We start from the raw sequence: 16,109 nt of genomic DNA on the forward strand, positions 1-16,109 counted from the left end.
TTTTTTTAAAGTGTGTGTGTGTGTGTGTGTATGAGAGAGAGACAAAAACAGTAAGATCGAGTGAATGTACATGCATGTGAAGAAAGGCATTGTGAATGAGTGTGAGAGGATGATAGTGGGCTGACACTTTTTAATGTTATTAGTTTTCTCAATTTTTTTTATTTTGTGCGATGATGATATTGATGATGATGATATAAGCAACTGGGAAGAAACCTATCTCCAAATAAAAATGGAGATCTCAATGGCATGCTTATTTAAAGGCTCTTATTTTTGGGATTACATTTTCGACAAAGAATGTGTTCACAGTGTTCACAGCACAGTCCTGTTTTAGGGCATCACATACTCAACTACGGGTCAATTGAATTAAATGTTCTTTCTTGCATACCACATACACAAATAAGCACATTGGGCATCGTCTTCAAGGCTGCTGGGCACAAACAAGGTATTAAACAGGGTGCCGATCTCACAAGGCTGCTTTTGTGTAAAGCCCAGTGACTGACAAACATACCATAGTAAATAATACACTTTACAAAGGATGACTAGGGGGAAATCCCTAGAGTACAGAAAGAGAACAGAGAGCACAGAAGTGCTATCTGATGCCTTCCTCTATCTATGACAGCTAATGTAGTGATTGTTCATAGTGAGAAGCATTCAGTGCTGGATGTAGGAGTCCTTTTAGCTGTTAGCCATGATAATGTCAATATTAGTCTGTCGTGTTCATCTGTGTGAAAAATTAATTGAATAAGTGAACATAAAGCAAGAACTTGAAACGCACAATGAAATGATTGGATCCACCTTTCAATATGGCACCTCAAGGTACGTTTCTGGTCAAACCTGCTCAGAAGCACCCTCTTCTGTCTAAAATATTTACAACTCCAGGCATGGTGATGTGCTCTGGTAATGTAGTTTTAGGAAGTATGGGTATACTCCTTAATGTCCAAATACATGTTTAAACAAACAGAAAAGTAATCTTATTTCCACCTATAGTTCTGGAAAATGCCCATAAACAAACATCAAAATGGCATTGGAAAAAATAGAACAATTCCATTTTATTATATCTTTTTTTATATAAACACATAGACCATTTAGTAGATATATAGGATGTGAACGTGTAGGATATATCAATAACCAACAATATAATAAATATAATAGCTGTACGTACAAAAGCGGAAACAAACACATGAATAAATAAGCAAGTAAATAAATAAGACACAATATACAAATAACTTTTCTCTCACAATGGTAACATGTAACAGCTTGCTATCACAAAGGAACCATCAATATTCAACGCCGGACATCTAAATCTATGAATTAACTTATGCTTGTAGACCCAGTTACATGTCAAGCTCTGAGACAGAGGATGCTATAGGATGGAATGGTCAATATAATTATACCTGTGATAAATGCATCATGGCTGGTGTTCTGGAAGGTGCAACATAAACACACACACATACACGTACACACAATCACATTTTCTTTAGTGTGTTTCCAATCACGTTAATAATTCTTCTCCACAAAGCGTTGTACTCAGCATTATAGTAAAAATAGAAAGCTGAAGGGCATGCAATACAAAGCCTAAATGCCCTTAGACAACATTTGCATTTGGAAAGTCTCATACAAAGGACTTTAGCAGAAAAAGACAAAAGTACGTTACTAGATAATCTGTGAGCAATGCAGTTTATGCAGTATATACAATACATCACAGAGTAATGAAAATAAATAAAAGCACTGGTCAGAGTTTCTTCTCAAGTAACCTGGTCACATGTACATAATATACGGTTCTCTGATGTGAATAAATATATCTATATAAATGAAGCGCTGTATTTTTCTTAAATTGCCTCTGCTTTGGCACTTCCTTCAACTAACACACACACACATATATGCACTCACTCCCTAACACACACACACACACAAACTTCAACCGTTTCACAGAAATTATCACGTACAATGGACTACACTGATGTGGTTTCAACTTCCACACAATTCCTTTGGAAATGTTTCCTCCTGATCAATAGACATAGGTGTAAGACCAACACCATGTTCTTGTTTCTTCCTTTCCTTTAAATAATGGCACAGATATATGCTGGAGTATTCCCCTGAAATATATGTGATATACTGCTGATATGATATGTGGGAGGTAGAATTGTGAAAAGTGAGTTGTGAATGACAATGTAATAGATAAATAATGGCACAGCTATATGCCTGCTGAATTCCCATGTAAGACAAGGGGGCCCTAATTCCATTGAAGGGCAACTGGCAATGAGCAAAGCCTAATGCATATGGGCTTGAGCTAGTATAATAACCTTAAATCATTTTGCTAATATAATACCATGAGCAAGCTTCTAAGCACAAACATTTGTGAGTCAGCGCAATGCCCCACACAATAGCTTTAACTCATGCATGGCAGGCATTACTTATTGCTTGTTGTTCGTCAATGACATTAGGGCACCCATACTGTATGTTTGTTGTGTTGAATTTGGTAAATTGTTCTGTGATATACTGATGATATGTGGTAGGTAAAATTGGGAAAAGAGAGTTGTGTTGGATGCAGATGATACAATTGACATTCTACTTAACTTCCTCTTAAACACAGGTGAAGTGATTTATGTAGGATGGATGAAGCTGTATCCTCTGCATCTAGAGTTCCATCAGTGTGCTGTATCAATAGATCAAAGGAAACGCATCTTGCCTATTGTCTGTTGACGGACTGATGGGTAACAAACTGACCTTGCATTTAGCATGTTGATCACACACACACACACGCACACAAACAATGACTGTTCAAAAAAAAGCTATAAACCCCTACACAACAATACACAGAAAAACTGACAAAAATAGACAGAACACTTAAGGTCTGCAATCACGCAAGCTCAGCCACAGAGTGAAGACGCAGAACCCTGACTGGAGCGGTTTTAGCCGAGAGAAACACAGATAATTGAACACTATCATCATCATCATCATCATCATTACCACCACCAAAGAAGATCCAGAAACAGGCTGACATGCTGACATCGTTCTCTGTCAGCTGTACTGAGGAGTTGAAACTGTCAACCATGATTGGTGAGTTTTACACTGTCTAAGAGAATGCCGGAGTTGTACTGTATAAGGTACATTAGAGTAAAGGTAGAGGAGACTTCAGTTCCTCCATTGTGAGGTTTCCAATTGCTTAAGGCCTAAGAAGTCTATCAGACTCCTGTTTGTGTGATGCAGCAAGGGACAGCGGGAAGCTTCTTTTTTTGAGAGGGAGAGAGGAAGAAAGAGATGCTGGCTCTCAATTACTTGTTTTCAATGAGAGTCTGGACTTGGCACACCAAGTCTCTTGCTAGGGTGAGAATCTGCTTCATGTTGTGGTGCTCGGCCATTTCTGCATGAGAACAAAAAGAACAGAAATCTTTCAGTTGATATTTACCTGATGTAAAATAAACTTTTCTCATAGCAGAGGTTGGACTGCATACACTTTAACTACTTTGTGCACAAATGTTGCAAAACATGAATCATTTCAGAGACTAGGAATCCTGCATATTGTGATTTCCATTTTATTTTCAATATGTATTATAGTTTAATTTTACATTTTGAAACATAAACATCATCCATTACCATTGAAGAACTTGATGATGTCTGTAAAGTCCATGTTGTTCTCCAGAATGATGTCTCTGTAGATCTCCACCAGAGACAGGGCAATGAACAGCCCAAAATGGCTGGAGGAGACGTACTTGGCTGCCCAGATGGTCTCCCACACAGAGAACACATCATCGTAAACTAGCTCTGATGGTTACCACAGACAGAGGGAGAGAGAGAGAGGTTTAACCAATATTCCAATCATCTTCCAATTTCATTTTTAAAAAATCAAACATTACTCATTGTTCAGTTTCTAGGACACAGACATGGAATACTCAGTTCCAAAGGACATTGATTGATCTTCCATACCATAAAACATTGTGTGTGATGTGTTTCCTTACCGAACACTTTGAAACACTGTTTCGGTAATGCACTCTTTGTTACTGCTCTCTTCTACCCTAAATAATATTGATGTGTTTACTTAATATAGGTCAGTTTGCTGTTAGAAGCCTTTTTAGGAAACTATTTTGTACATTCTAGCATTGTGCACCTTTTTATATATTCTTTTTGTCAGATTATTCTATGAAGTACACTGCACCTCATCCCTCTAGTATGTTGTCAGTGATTGAAAAAGCCATTTGCCACACAAACAATTAGTTTGAAATGGAAATACTGTGTTTTTAATGCAGTGATTGATTTTTGCAGGAGATGTGAGGTGTTCTGCAAATTGTGTGTAGAGTTTTGAAAAAAATTAGAAGATGTGTGTAAGCAGTTATAAAAAAAAAGGTAAGTACACACATCTCCTATATTTGCTAGGTTTATGCCTTTTGAAGTTAATATCCAGGTAGATCAGGACCAAATGGGTAGTTTTTCTCATGAGTTTCAGCTGAAGCCCAATCCATTACGCTAAACCAGGGGCACTGTTCAATCTTCATCTATTTCAAGTCTAGAATCTGTTTAGGGACATCTCACCATAGTGATGATGTGACGGAGACTATTGCTCTCTCCCTTTAACAGATGATGTCCCTGATTCTAAAACTCTGGTTTTGAGGGTGATTATCCTGGTTTAAATGGTAGGAATTCGGATCAGGATTATCCTCTAACTGATTATTCTCAAATGTGAGGCAGCCATTTTTTCTGGCTGCTGGCCAGGTAGTACTATTGACATTGAAATTGAGTTAACACATGGTCCGACACTGACACATGTATAACAGAAGAGTCACACAGGAACTTTAATCAACTTGTTCTCTCAAACATCCATGCCAACACATCCTTACAAAACTGTCTGCCACCCATTACTCCTGGTTCAGATTTTTAAGAATTTTCACGCCAAACCTTTGCTTCCTGCTAAAAGTGGAGATTCCTAATCTTCTGATGCACACATCAACCTCATTAACCGCTGGCAAGGATCACTGCTTGACTTCTCCTTGACAGTCTAGGACTTTGAAGAAAGGAGAGTTTCCTCCTCATTATAATTGCCAGTTCTCTTTCATTCAAACATGCACCCAGGGGGATGTCATTACCTCTTTTGAAGTCGAGCAGGAACCAGCGGTAGCAGAAGTAGAAGTGGGTGTAGTCTCCGTTCTGGTGCATCAGCTCGAAGAGCTCCGAGTCCAGGATCTGCACGGAGAGGAGGAGAGTGGGAGGTGAAGGCTTTCCGGTAGTTTGGACAGCATGGTCTTTGAAATACAGCTAGCGATTCAAACTTGTGGTATGTTACATCGTAGCAACTGTCTGCCTCTAACACAGAAGAAGCATGTTTTGAATGAAATGAAAGAGTTTAATTTGAGTGTGGTCTTTTTTTTTCATTTTGGCAAATGGTTTTGGGAAAAAAAGCCTCACCTGAATCAGAGATCTCATGTTGGCGAAGTGAGTGTCCATCGCCCCGCCGTGCGGAAAGTTTTGGTTCATCCTCTTCATGAGCTCAGTGAAACAACTGAAAGCCAGTGCCTCTGAGAGAGAAGCCATACAGAATGAACCACATTACAGGTTATGGAGGACAGAGAAAGAGAGAGGGAATGAGAAAAGTAACAGAAAACAGGAAAGAAACGGAAGAGCAGTGTGCGTGTGTGTGAGACAGTGTATAGTGTTGACTGACAAGAGTGTTGCAGGCAAATAAGATCAGATACAGCACTATGATTTTTTTCCTCAATCACTGCCCTTTTTAAAATCTATTAGCAATAGAGGGATATTAAAAAGGGAGTGAGGGAAGAGGAAATGAGGGGGAGGAGAGCTGAAGAAAGAGAAGAAAGGAGAGACAGAAGGCAGCTGAGAGGAAATGAGACTCACCGTCATCCAGGATGACCAGCAGCGGGGCCAGGAGGTCACACATACCCTGCACATATCCAATCTCCAGGTGCTGCCAGATGTAACTGCACAGAGCAATGGAGGTCAGGATTTTCTAATCCACACACTGCCACTTGGACACTTGGAGTGCATGGGTGGAATTTATGAGCATTGCTTTGTAGATGGCAGATGTAGAAGAAAAACAGTTTTAGAACAGACAAGGGACTATGGTCGAATGAGACAGCTGTTTTTTTTTGTTAGGGGGTGAGGTCTGTCTCCTAGTTAAAAAATCGCATGCTGGAATAATTGGGAAATCTAGCTGGCTGGCACAAAAGAATAGTTAAGAACTTAAGAAGCTTTAGGAAAAGTATAAAATGTGGGTTGTTCTTTACCTGCACATAATGTTACGGAGTTTTTCCAGGTTAGCCGGGGTGAAGTACCAGTAGTTCCTGTCACAGCGCTGGACGTCCTTCTCAATGCGGTGAAGATTGAGAGTGTACATGTCCAAAAGCTCTTGCTACAACACACAAAAGATTGAGGAGTAATCCAACCACCCACCCATTAAGTAACATTCATTCACATGTACTGTACATGTAAAAATGGATACAATTATTTACTGTATGCTATATTACTAACGCATACGGTTTTGTTAACTAAACATTTTGTGTCCTCAGTTGGCCTCATTGTACATATGGATTCTAACAAAGGCTGTGTGAAATGGTCCGCTTACAGAGTAGGTAGTTCCAGGAGAAACTGGAGAGGTGGCTTCTGTCTTATTAGTTACCACAGCAAGGGAGTCAAACGGGGGGTAGAAGCTCTCCATCTCTGGCTCCTCGGACAGGGCAGACCCTGGGCTAGGCTTACCACCCTGCTCTAGTCCAAGCTCAAGCGCGGGTATGGCAGCACCTTCAGCCTGGTCCCCCGCACCTTCAGACAAGGGCTTTTCCTCCCACAAGGCCTTGGGCATCCGTGCCGTGGGGATGTCCTCCATCTCGATGGCCGATGGAGAATCATCCAGGTCCGAGGCAGCTGAAGCCATCTCTGGCTGGTGAACCCTGACCACCTCCAGTACTCTGGTGACCTGTGTGGCCTTGGCAACTGCTGCTGATACTGCTGCTGATACAATAGGAGGTCTACTCTCTTCTGCCCCAGCATCCTTTGCTTCTGCCTCATCTTCTTTTGTGGTCTTTTCTTTGTATGTTGCCGACATCTCTTCTGTGTCTGCCCCCTTTGACACGTCTGTCCCCACATCTGATGTCATTTCCTGTCCTTCTCTGTCTGACTTCTGTGCATCTGATGTCACATCTTCCTGTGTTACTGTGGCTTCTTTCAAAACAGAGGTGTCATCTCCACCTGATTTAGCATTGCAGCTTGTTGCCATGTCTCCCCTTGTGTCTGTATTGTCTTGTGCTGCTGGCGTGCTATTCTCTGTTTCATCAGCAGCGGTCTCTGTTGTCAGGGCACCCGCCTCCTTCATCTCTGCAGACTCCTCATCCTCTGCAGGCATTGCTGCCTCTCTCTCTTGTCCCTCTGTAGTCTCCTCGGTTTTTGATGTGTCATTTTCCTCTGTTAGTGAGGCCACGTCTGCGTTCACTTTCTCCACAGCCTGTCCTTCCTCTGTTGCTTTATTCTCATTTGTGTCAGTGTCTGTCTCTAATGCTTTCACCATCATGGATTCCACCACTTCATCAGCGGTAAGTGGTGTATCTTCTTTTATTCCTGGGACCTGTGGGTCTGTGGACTTACTTTCCACAGGCTCGGCTTCTGTCTTGTTTGGTCTACAGGTCTTCTCCGTCTCTGTTATCATTTCCTTCTTCGTGTCTGATGTCTCGTCCTCATTTATTTCAGAAGGCTTCTCTACCGCTGAGGAAACATCCTCTTGAGTTTCATTAGCTGTTTCTGTCTCTGATATCATGCTCACTTTTGTTTCAATAGATTTCCCCGTCTCCACCGTCTCCACTCTCTCAGCCTCTTCTTTTTGAATCGTTGTATCTGTCTCTAATGGTGTTCCCTCTTTTGTTTCTGTCTCCACTGTCTCATCCTCTTCTATTCTAATAGTTTTATCTGTCTGTGATGTTGTTTCCTCTTTTATTTCTGTCTCCACTGTCTCATCCTCTTCTATTTGAATAGTGTTATCTGTCTCTAATGTTGTTCCCTCTTTTGTTTCGGTCTCCAGTACTTCCACCCCGTCACTGCTAAGAGCCATTGTTCCAGAAGCCTCCATTGTGTCCTTGTGTTCACCTGTTTCTGACACCATTAATTCAGCACCTGTATCTGCCTTCCCACTTTCCTCTCTTTCACTCTCCATCTTTGTCTCTGTGGGTTTGGCGATCTCTTCAACAGCTTTTGGTTCCTCTGCCTCTTCTTTCAGGCATTCTGCTTTCCTCTCCTCTGTCACTAGTGCCTCTTCTTTCAGGCATTCTGCTTTCCTCTCCTCTGTCACTAGTGCCTCTTCTTTCAGGCATTCTGCTTTCCTCTCCTCTGTCACTAGTGCCACTGTAGTCTCCACGACACTTTCTTTGACCTTTGACCCCTCCTCCTTCTCTGTTTCTTTTGATTTGGCATCACTCTCCTCCTCCATCTCAGCCTCTTCCCCCTGGTTTGTGGTCATGTCGGCTTCCTCCTTCTCCTGCTCTACACTTTCTTTCTCCTCCGTCGCCATCTGTGATTCCTGTGCTTGGTCTTCACATTTATCCTGTGGGGTTTCGGACTCAGAGCCTACAGAGGACCCAGGGGCCGCTGGTGACTGTGCCTGGTGTCTTTGGAGTGTCACCTGCGGCGGTGCGGCCGCTTGCTGGGGCACGCCTGTGCTCCGAGTGCTGGGTTCGTGCACAATGCCACTGTCATCTGTGCTCAGCGAATCTGAGAGGCCGGAGGTCACAGAGAAGTTCCTGGAGGAAGGGTGGCCTGAGTCCGGGGAGCCGGTGCCGTTATGGAGCGCCCCGTTGGGCATTTTGGGCGCCTGCTTGAGCTCGTCGCCCTTGGGCTCTGTCTCAATCTGCTCCACCTCCTCCACTGACTCGAACACCTGAAAGAATAAGCCAGAGGGAAGCAGGCTGGTCCAGGGGAAGGGGTGGGAGGCAGTGAAGAACTAGCGGGAAGAGAGTGTGGGGATGGGGAATATCAGTTTAGAAAGAGCTTTGAGAGGAAAAGAGTACAGTAGACAGTGGAGCATTTAACTGTCTATCCTTGTCTTTTTTGGGGGAAATCATAAATTCACATACAGACATAACAGAGTTGTTATTTTTAGTTTTAGTCCAACTTTGAGACATTTTACATGATGCATTGTATAATCTGCAATTTGGAGATCCTTTAGTAAGAGTCTGAAGATACTGTAAACCAAGAGATTAGTTTTGAGATCTTATGCCAGCAGTTATGTGAGTAATGATACCTGTGTGCTGCTGCTGGAGTCACTTTGGAGTCGAGCGTTACTCTGTTTGTCTGAGCTGCAACTCTGCGAGGACTGCCAGTAGAAGGCGCCAATGAGTTAACCCACAGAAGGACAGCAAAGGCAACAGATTGGAACAAAACAATGAACAAGCATTATTTTTTGAAAGCTGCCATGATATCAGAAACACAGTTCTTTCAGCACAGGCTTATTTTGGAGTAGCTCCCAGAATTCCCATTAGCACTGTCTCACTCTTTTAGTCCCTCTGCCTCCTCTCCAATCTCCACTGACATACATGAGTACCTCCATACACTCCTGTATTGCTGAGCTATAGCCTTGTTCTGTTTGGGAATCTCCTGTGCTTTCATCAAACCCTCCTTTTCTCCTTTGAAACTGCTCCACTCTCCTCACCCATGGCACCTGAAGGCTCCGCGGCAGCTCTGAGCCAGATGGGTCAGCTTTGGGCCAGATGCACTGTGGGCCTCACCTCGTTGCTGAGCGTGGAGTCCCTGTGCAGGAGCTTCTGGGAGGAGCTGTCCATGCTGGCCACGGAGGAGCACTTGGCCAGAGCAACGGCGTGCTGCTCCCGCTCCCGCTGCTTCACGATGGCCTCGCAGCCCTGCCACTCGCTCATGGTCTGCTCGTAGCACAGGCGCACCTGCTCGTCCACCTGCCACCAGGGAGACCCGCAGCCCAGGGCAAAGGTCGGAGGTCAATTAGAATCATGTGAGAGCAGTCAAGAGTGACTGACAGAGCACTGAGCACAAAGGAGTTGCATACCAAGCCTCTAGTAGGAGCACTTGTAAGTACCATTACTCCAATGCCAGTGAGGGTAATGATGGTGTTTATAAAAATAGACATCTGTTGTTATAGCTATACCTAGATATAAATACAGTTTAAATTCATATATATGAATATAATTGTCCTTAGCAAATGTCACAGACATTAATATACAGTAATCAGTGTGATGCCAATGTGATTTTGTCACAAACCTCTTTCCTCTGGGTCACAGACATGCCGAACTGGTAGTGGCCCAGGAGGAAAGGCCAAACCTCCTTACGCAGCGAGGGCTCCACGCCTCCGAAGTACACAAGCCTCAACAGCTCCGTCTCCTCGTAAGACTGCCAGAGAGAGCAGGGATGGGTGAGGAGTTCAAAGGTCAAATGAACAAGTCCCTTAGGAGTCCATAATATACAAGCAGAGGGGACATATACATGCACATATGCCTACACTCTGATGTGATTACAACCATTTATTTATGTACAGCAGAAATAGCAGGTGCAAGGCAGAGGGAAGATCCCCCATGTTATAATACATTCACTAGACGGTGCATAATAAATCACGATGTCCCCTCATTATGTTTCAGAGGCACAATGGCCAATCTCCATAAACCCAGGTGAGTCACCGGAACATTCAGCCGGCTCTTAGAAAAAAATATAATAGGCTGAATAGAGAGTCTCTCGGGAGTGTGAAACAGATAAATATCACCGTGCAGAAACATCTTTTCCCAGCTCCCGGCTCCTTGTTTTTATGGCTGAGAATGGAGGAGATGTGATTAGCCATACATGATTATGCATGAGCCTGGTGACTTCCTTTTGACTCAGCTTAGCAGGGTTGTGGCAGCACTGTGAAGCTGTGGTCCACATTTAGAGGCTGACGTTCGAATGCCGATCATAAGTATTCAATAGCTTTACAATAGCTTTTTGTTTCGGGTTTTCTACTTGATTTTAAATTGTATTGTGATCTAATTGTTTTGTTTCTGTTTCTCTATTTGATTTTATATTTTATTGTGATCTAATTGTACAGCACTTTGGTCAACGTGAGTTGTTTTAAAATGTGCTTTATAAATCAATTTGACTTGACTTGACTTGACTTGACTTGACTTGACTTGACTTGACTTGACTTGACTTGACTTGACTTGACTTGACTTGACTTGACTTGACTTGACTTGACTTGACTTGACTTGACTTGACTTGACTTGACTTGACTTGACTTGACTTGAAATGTAAATGCTCTATGCTCCTGGAGCTACTGTTACTCTTAATTGCATGCAGATGAACTAATGAATAGCATAAAAGCTGGGAAAGTTCCAAAGAATGGGGTCACTGGTTGCACTGCACTGCAACTTATCACTAAACACAGGAAATTGAGTCATGATCACAGAGGGGTAATCAAGCAAGTCTCTTTGAAACATGGTAAAGTACGTGAAACATGCGCCATCCTGTATGGAAAGATATATTTGACCATGTAAAGGCATGTTATGAATCTTGAAGACAAACTCACATTTGCAGAACTGTTGAGTACAATTAAGTAGAGGAAACGAGTGGATGAGTGATTGTTTGAGTATTTGTGTGTGAGTGAATGTCGGTATTCTTCTGAGGCTGTGTGTGTGGAAGAGAAAAGCTGTGTTCCGTTCCACAGTGCACATAGAGAGAAATGTATATCCCTTACGCTGCAGTCCTGTAGAAAGCTCTGCCAGACGTCAGTGGTGAGGCCCCCGTAGGCATCACAGGGGACATCGGGGTCCACGATGGTGTGGTTCACCAGGGCCGAGAGGTGAGTACGCACTGTAGACAGGTGGCGACAGTAGGCCAACCCTGGGCAGCACACACGCACAGACATATACACATAGACACAAACACATTGAGTGTCAATTCTTAATCAAACAATGCAACAAATAAGCAATTAGAAAATAAATCTAAGCTGAAAACCAGTCATATAATAAGAATAGAAAACAAAGTCTTTGATAAACAGTTGAAATTGGCAATATAAATATCAAATTACTTTTGCATATGATCAGCAAACCTGTGGTGAACAATGCTCAACATGATCAACACCTTAGTGCACTGAAGTATTCACAAACCCCAATAACATCATAAGCTGACAACCAAGTCAGTGTTGTTTGTAACAGGGGAGGAATCTGAATACGTAACGTACAGCCATAGAAAGCCCTGGAGATGATTTGATACTTCATGTTGTCACAGAGTAGTTTGAGGGGCGCTCTGCAGAGGAACGGAGTCATAAATATGTTAAAATCTATCTCAAGTTCTTACGCAACAACAACATTCAATGGAATTGCATTAGTACCGCAGCTGTACTCAGGCAATTAAAGGTCTATCTACATATGTATGAGAGAGGACATAATGATTTAACCTTGATGAACACTCCTGACGCACACAGTTAAGTGCAGCGGAGTGCAGTCCGTACGGTACCTGTCGTGGTTGCAGCCATTGGGAGGCCCTCCCTCGGAGAAGCTGCTCTGGGAACAGGAAGAGCAGGAGGACTTTCTGGGAGTGGGTTGCCACATGGTGGCCCCCTGGTCCATTAGGTCTGGTGTTGCTGTGCACAGTGCACATATTGACATGTGCAAACACACACACACACACACACACACACACACACACATATAACACATGCACAAAAAGACACACATAAACACACACGCATGGACACTCATGTGATCACATACACACAAATACACACAAACATAACACATGCACACACAGAGAAACAGAGAGAGAGAGAAGGAGAGAGAGAATGCATTCAATCAATACCAACAGCCAGCATAAAAGCTTCTGTAAAGCTTGCGGCAAGCTGCATGGCCAAAACAGGATCAGGTTTCACCTTTGATTTTCCCCATTCTCAAGAGCCCGGGAGATTATAATAGAAAAAAAGAAACATTATTGATTCAGATTCAGAGATCTGCCGAAGGATTACAAAACACAGTAAACATCTGGAGAGAAAAAAAACCGAAAAAAGAGAAATAAACAAACAAAATAACACATTAAAGATGTTGCCTAGGAGACCAATTTCATGGCAATTACAAGACCAGAATTGCTTCAGCCAACACTAATCATTTTCACAGCAGTAAACAGCCTGATTCCAAGATGTTTGTTCATGCAGTATGCTAGTGTATCTCAGTTGTGTAATTGCAGGAATTTGTCCCGCAGGCCAGAGAGTGATAGATTACTCACAGTGTGGATAAGAGCCTAGGCTGAGTAATACAAAGAAGAAGCAAGTGTTATTTGGAAGGTTAATATAAGAAAAATATAAAAGCGTGGAAGAGTAATCATCCATTCATTATTTGTGTATCAGGACAACAATACCCTTAGGCAGAGTGAGCAAGGGCTGCAGAGAGAGGCACAGGAGAGAGTGGCGGACGGAGAGACGGCTGTTATATTGACACATCTAGTCAAAGAGATGGACAGACACGGATAGAGAGAGAGAGGGATACAGAGAAACATGACAGAGATGGATAAAGAGAAACGAAAAGACGTACATAGAGATTGAACAGAAATGGATATGGATATCAGAATGAGAACGAGGAGAATGTAGGTTTTAGTTGGAAATGACAAGGATGGACAGAATGAAATGTTGTCAGGAACACAGACAGAGAGACAAGCATGGCCCATGGGCATAGAAACAATAAAAGGATAGAGGAGAGACAGGACAGACAAAAAGAGAGATGAGAACAGAAGATGGACATACAAAAAAAACATGACAAATGACTTGAGACACAGAGGATGAGATTACAGGCTTGCTCTGGAGTAACCGGGGTCCCCCCTGGACAGCTACAGAAGCGTTTGGGGACCACCAGGACCTGGAGCTTAGGTGGGGCATGCTGGGAGAGGGTGCGGGACAGGAGGCTGCCCCCAACTGTGGCATGGGAGGGGTGGGTGATAGTTACTAAAACAAAAATATACAACGAGATGGAATCAGAGATCAGAAGAAAAACATTTGGGTGAGATGAAAAAGATCATGAGAAATAGTTTAACTAATATACTGAAACTAAATGAAACAACAAATGGAAAAAGGTTTTTGGAAAATGACACCTAGGGTTGTGTAATACCCACAGGCAATTATTCCAAATTACACAGGCAAATACTCCAATTGAAATAGTGGGTGATTCATTTGTTATATGCCTAATCATTTCAAATAAATAGGCAGCCTTAAGGCAAGGCTCAGGTGAGCCCACAGCTCTTTTCTCTTCTGTCACCAGGAATGTGGTGCAGCCGCGTTGCCGGGTTTGACAAGATCTGCGGAGGGAAACTGATGGCTTTCCCCTCAGACTCTGATTTCCTCACTGCCTTCAAGTGTGCGGCAGCAGCTGGTGTGCACCGAATAGGTTCATTCGTCTGCCTCTGGCTCTCTCCACTCTAATATCGCTTCAGTATGATAAGTTACGAAGGGTGCGCTGGTGAGCTTTTTGTAAGGAACGAGCCGTATGTTTTTTTCATTTGGTTAACAACAGTGCAACCCAATGAGATAAAAGTCCTGTTCAAATGGGAAAGTGTTTGTTGAACAGCCTCTGTTTCAAAATGATGTGTTTCTTGTGCTAGTGCGCAACATAGAGCTGCAAATATATATTCACATTAAGGAGAGACTCTACCATTGAGTTATAAACATCATAAAATACATCGTTCTCTTACCAAATTCTGATTGGCTGTTGGGAAACAGGATGCGGAAGACATAGTCTGTGGCCTCATCTTCTTCTTTATCAGAGATGGAGTCAGAGGAACCCTGAGTACCCCTGTTTCTCAGTTTAGGGAACACCTTACCCTAAAAACAGAGAGGTTTGTCTCTGTCAGTGCTCCAGTCAAACCATCCACTTACCAATCACATTATCACAGTCATCCATTCATATAATAGTACTCAACGCGCATGTAATGTTAGTAACATCATCATTCTTTGAATTATTCTATGTTACAATATACTGAAAGCCTACTACAGAATACAATGGATAATACAAATACTTTCCAACAGAGGAGCGGAAGCTTAAATACAGTCCCAGTAAACACTATTAAAAAAAAAACACAGTTGCAGAGGATCAGTCACTCTCTCACCAAATCTGGCACCTCTTTGCAGACGTCTACTAGTATTAAAGAAACAGTACATGAATCTTCGAGTAATTGGTTCACAGGATTTGGAGCTAATCCCTTGGTTTTGCATCTGAAGGTACTTTAATGGGCCACATACCTACAATTCTGTGTCTGACATGGAATATCATAAGAATAGGAAGTGAAAAAAAATCTTGCAGAATGCAATGAATCCATTATGCATGTATGTATTCTGTCTGCCAGGCTTTTTATCTCTAGGCTTACTGTAGCCTTTCAGTGCTAGGCAGGAACGGTATGTTACAATATACTGAAAGCCTACTACAGAATACAATGGATAATACAAATACTTTCCAACAGAGGAGCGGAAGCTTAAATACAGTTTATGAGGAATGACAACAAGTGATGAAGCTGAGAAGGTAAAGACAAAGACCATCTGGATGGACTGAAACGAGGAAGTGAGAGCAAGTCAAAGTGCAATAATCATACTGCCTTCTACAACACAATGAAGTTAATGGTGCGGAGCCTGCCTGAATGTCCTCTGTCCTGTGGGCTCTATAAACTGCAGCACAGTGTAGAAATTCACTTCATTATGTTCCATCAACCACAGCTCCCGGTCAACCCATAAAGCCTACCTGAACGGCCTCAAATTAACCGCAGCCATAAACACTGAAAGCAATGATCATATAAGAAACATCTCTAATTCACAGATTGTAAATTGCCTCTACTGTTTTGGATCGCCCAGGGAAGACATGGTTCTACTGAAGCCGCATTGAAGCAGAGAATTGAATTTTCGGTGACTAAAAAGGTCAGCGGACACCAATAGTCTGTGATGGAGGGAGAGCCTGTGCTGAGAGATGCTTGGGGCTCAGCTAGCCTGTAGGCGTGGGTGGTTTTCATAATTTATTCAAGGGCACTCCAACAGACTTAGGTTATGCTGCCATACACCATTGCATATGGTGCTCAGCTTTGTGCGTGTCTGGGAGGGGGTCAGTCTCCAAAATAGACCAGCGTTTCAAAACTGACTGTTGTTATTTCTACAA

General features: G+C 42.7%; 1 protein-coding gene across 1 annotated transcript in view; it reads right to left on the reverse strand.

The window, feature by feature from the left end:
• Nucleotides 1–3,038: 3,038 nt before the first annotated feature.
• sgsm1a (small G protein signaling modulator 1a) overlaps nucleotides 3,039–16,109 on the reverse strand; it is a gene marked incomplete at its 5' end in the record, with an annotated part of 34,250 nt that continues 21,179 nt past the window's right edge. The window contains 16 exons of the mRNA XM_080852632.1: nucleotides 3,039–3,364; nucleotides 3,598–3,765; nucleotides 5,082–5,178; nucleotides 5,401–5,510; nucleotides 5,848–5,930; nucleotides 6,237–6,361; nucleotides 6,575–7,798; nucleotides 7,952–8,872; nucleotides 9,236–9,307; nucleotides 9,720–9,902; nucleotides 10,225–10,353; nucleotides 11,684–11,829; nucleotides 12,170–12,234; nucleotides 12,445–12,571; nucleotides 13,766–13,918; nucleotides 14,662–14,791. Of these exons, the coding sequence (XP_080708758.1) occupies nucleotides 3,276–3,364; nucleotides 3,598–3,765; nucleotides 5,082–5,178; nucleotides 5,401–5,510; nucleotides 5,848–5,930; nucleotides 6,237–6,361; nucleotides 6,575–7,798; nucleotides 7,952–8,872; nucleotides 9,236–9,307; nucleotides 9,720–9,902; nucleotides 10,225–10,353; nucleotides 11,684–11,829; nucleotides 12,170–12,234; nucleotides 12,445–12,571; nucleotides 13,766–13,918; nucleotides 14,662–14,791 (3,822 nt within the window). The 3' untranslated portion in view covers nucleotides 3,039–3,275. The remainder of the gene's footprint in view (nucleotides 3,365–3,597; nucleotides 3,766–5,081; nucleotides 5,179–5,400; nucleotides 5,511–5,847; nucleotides 5,931–6,236; nucleotides 6,362–6,574; nucleotides 7,799–7,951; nucleotides 8,873–9,235; nucleotides 9,308–9,719; nucleotides 9,903–10,224; nucleotides 10,354–11,683; nucleotides 11,830–12,169; nucleotides 12,235–12,444; nucleotides 12,572–13,765; nucleotides 13,919–14,661; nucleotides 14,792–16,109) is intronic.

Source organism: Sprattus sprattus (assembly GCF_963457725.1).
Source record: "Sprattus sprattus genome assembly, chromosome: 15".
Lineage (NCBI taxonomy): Eukaryota > Metazoa > Chordata > Actinopteri > Clupeiformes > Clupeidae > Sprattus > Sprattus sprattus.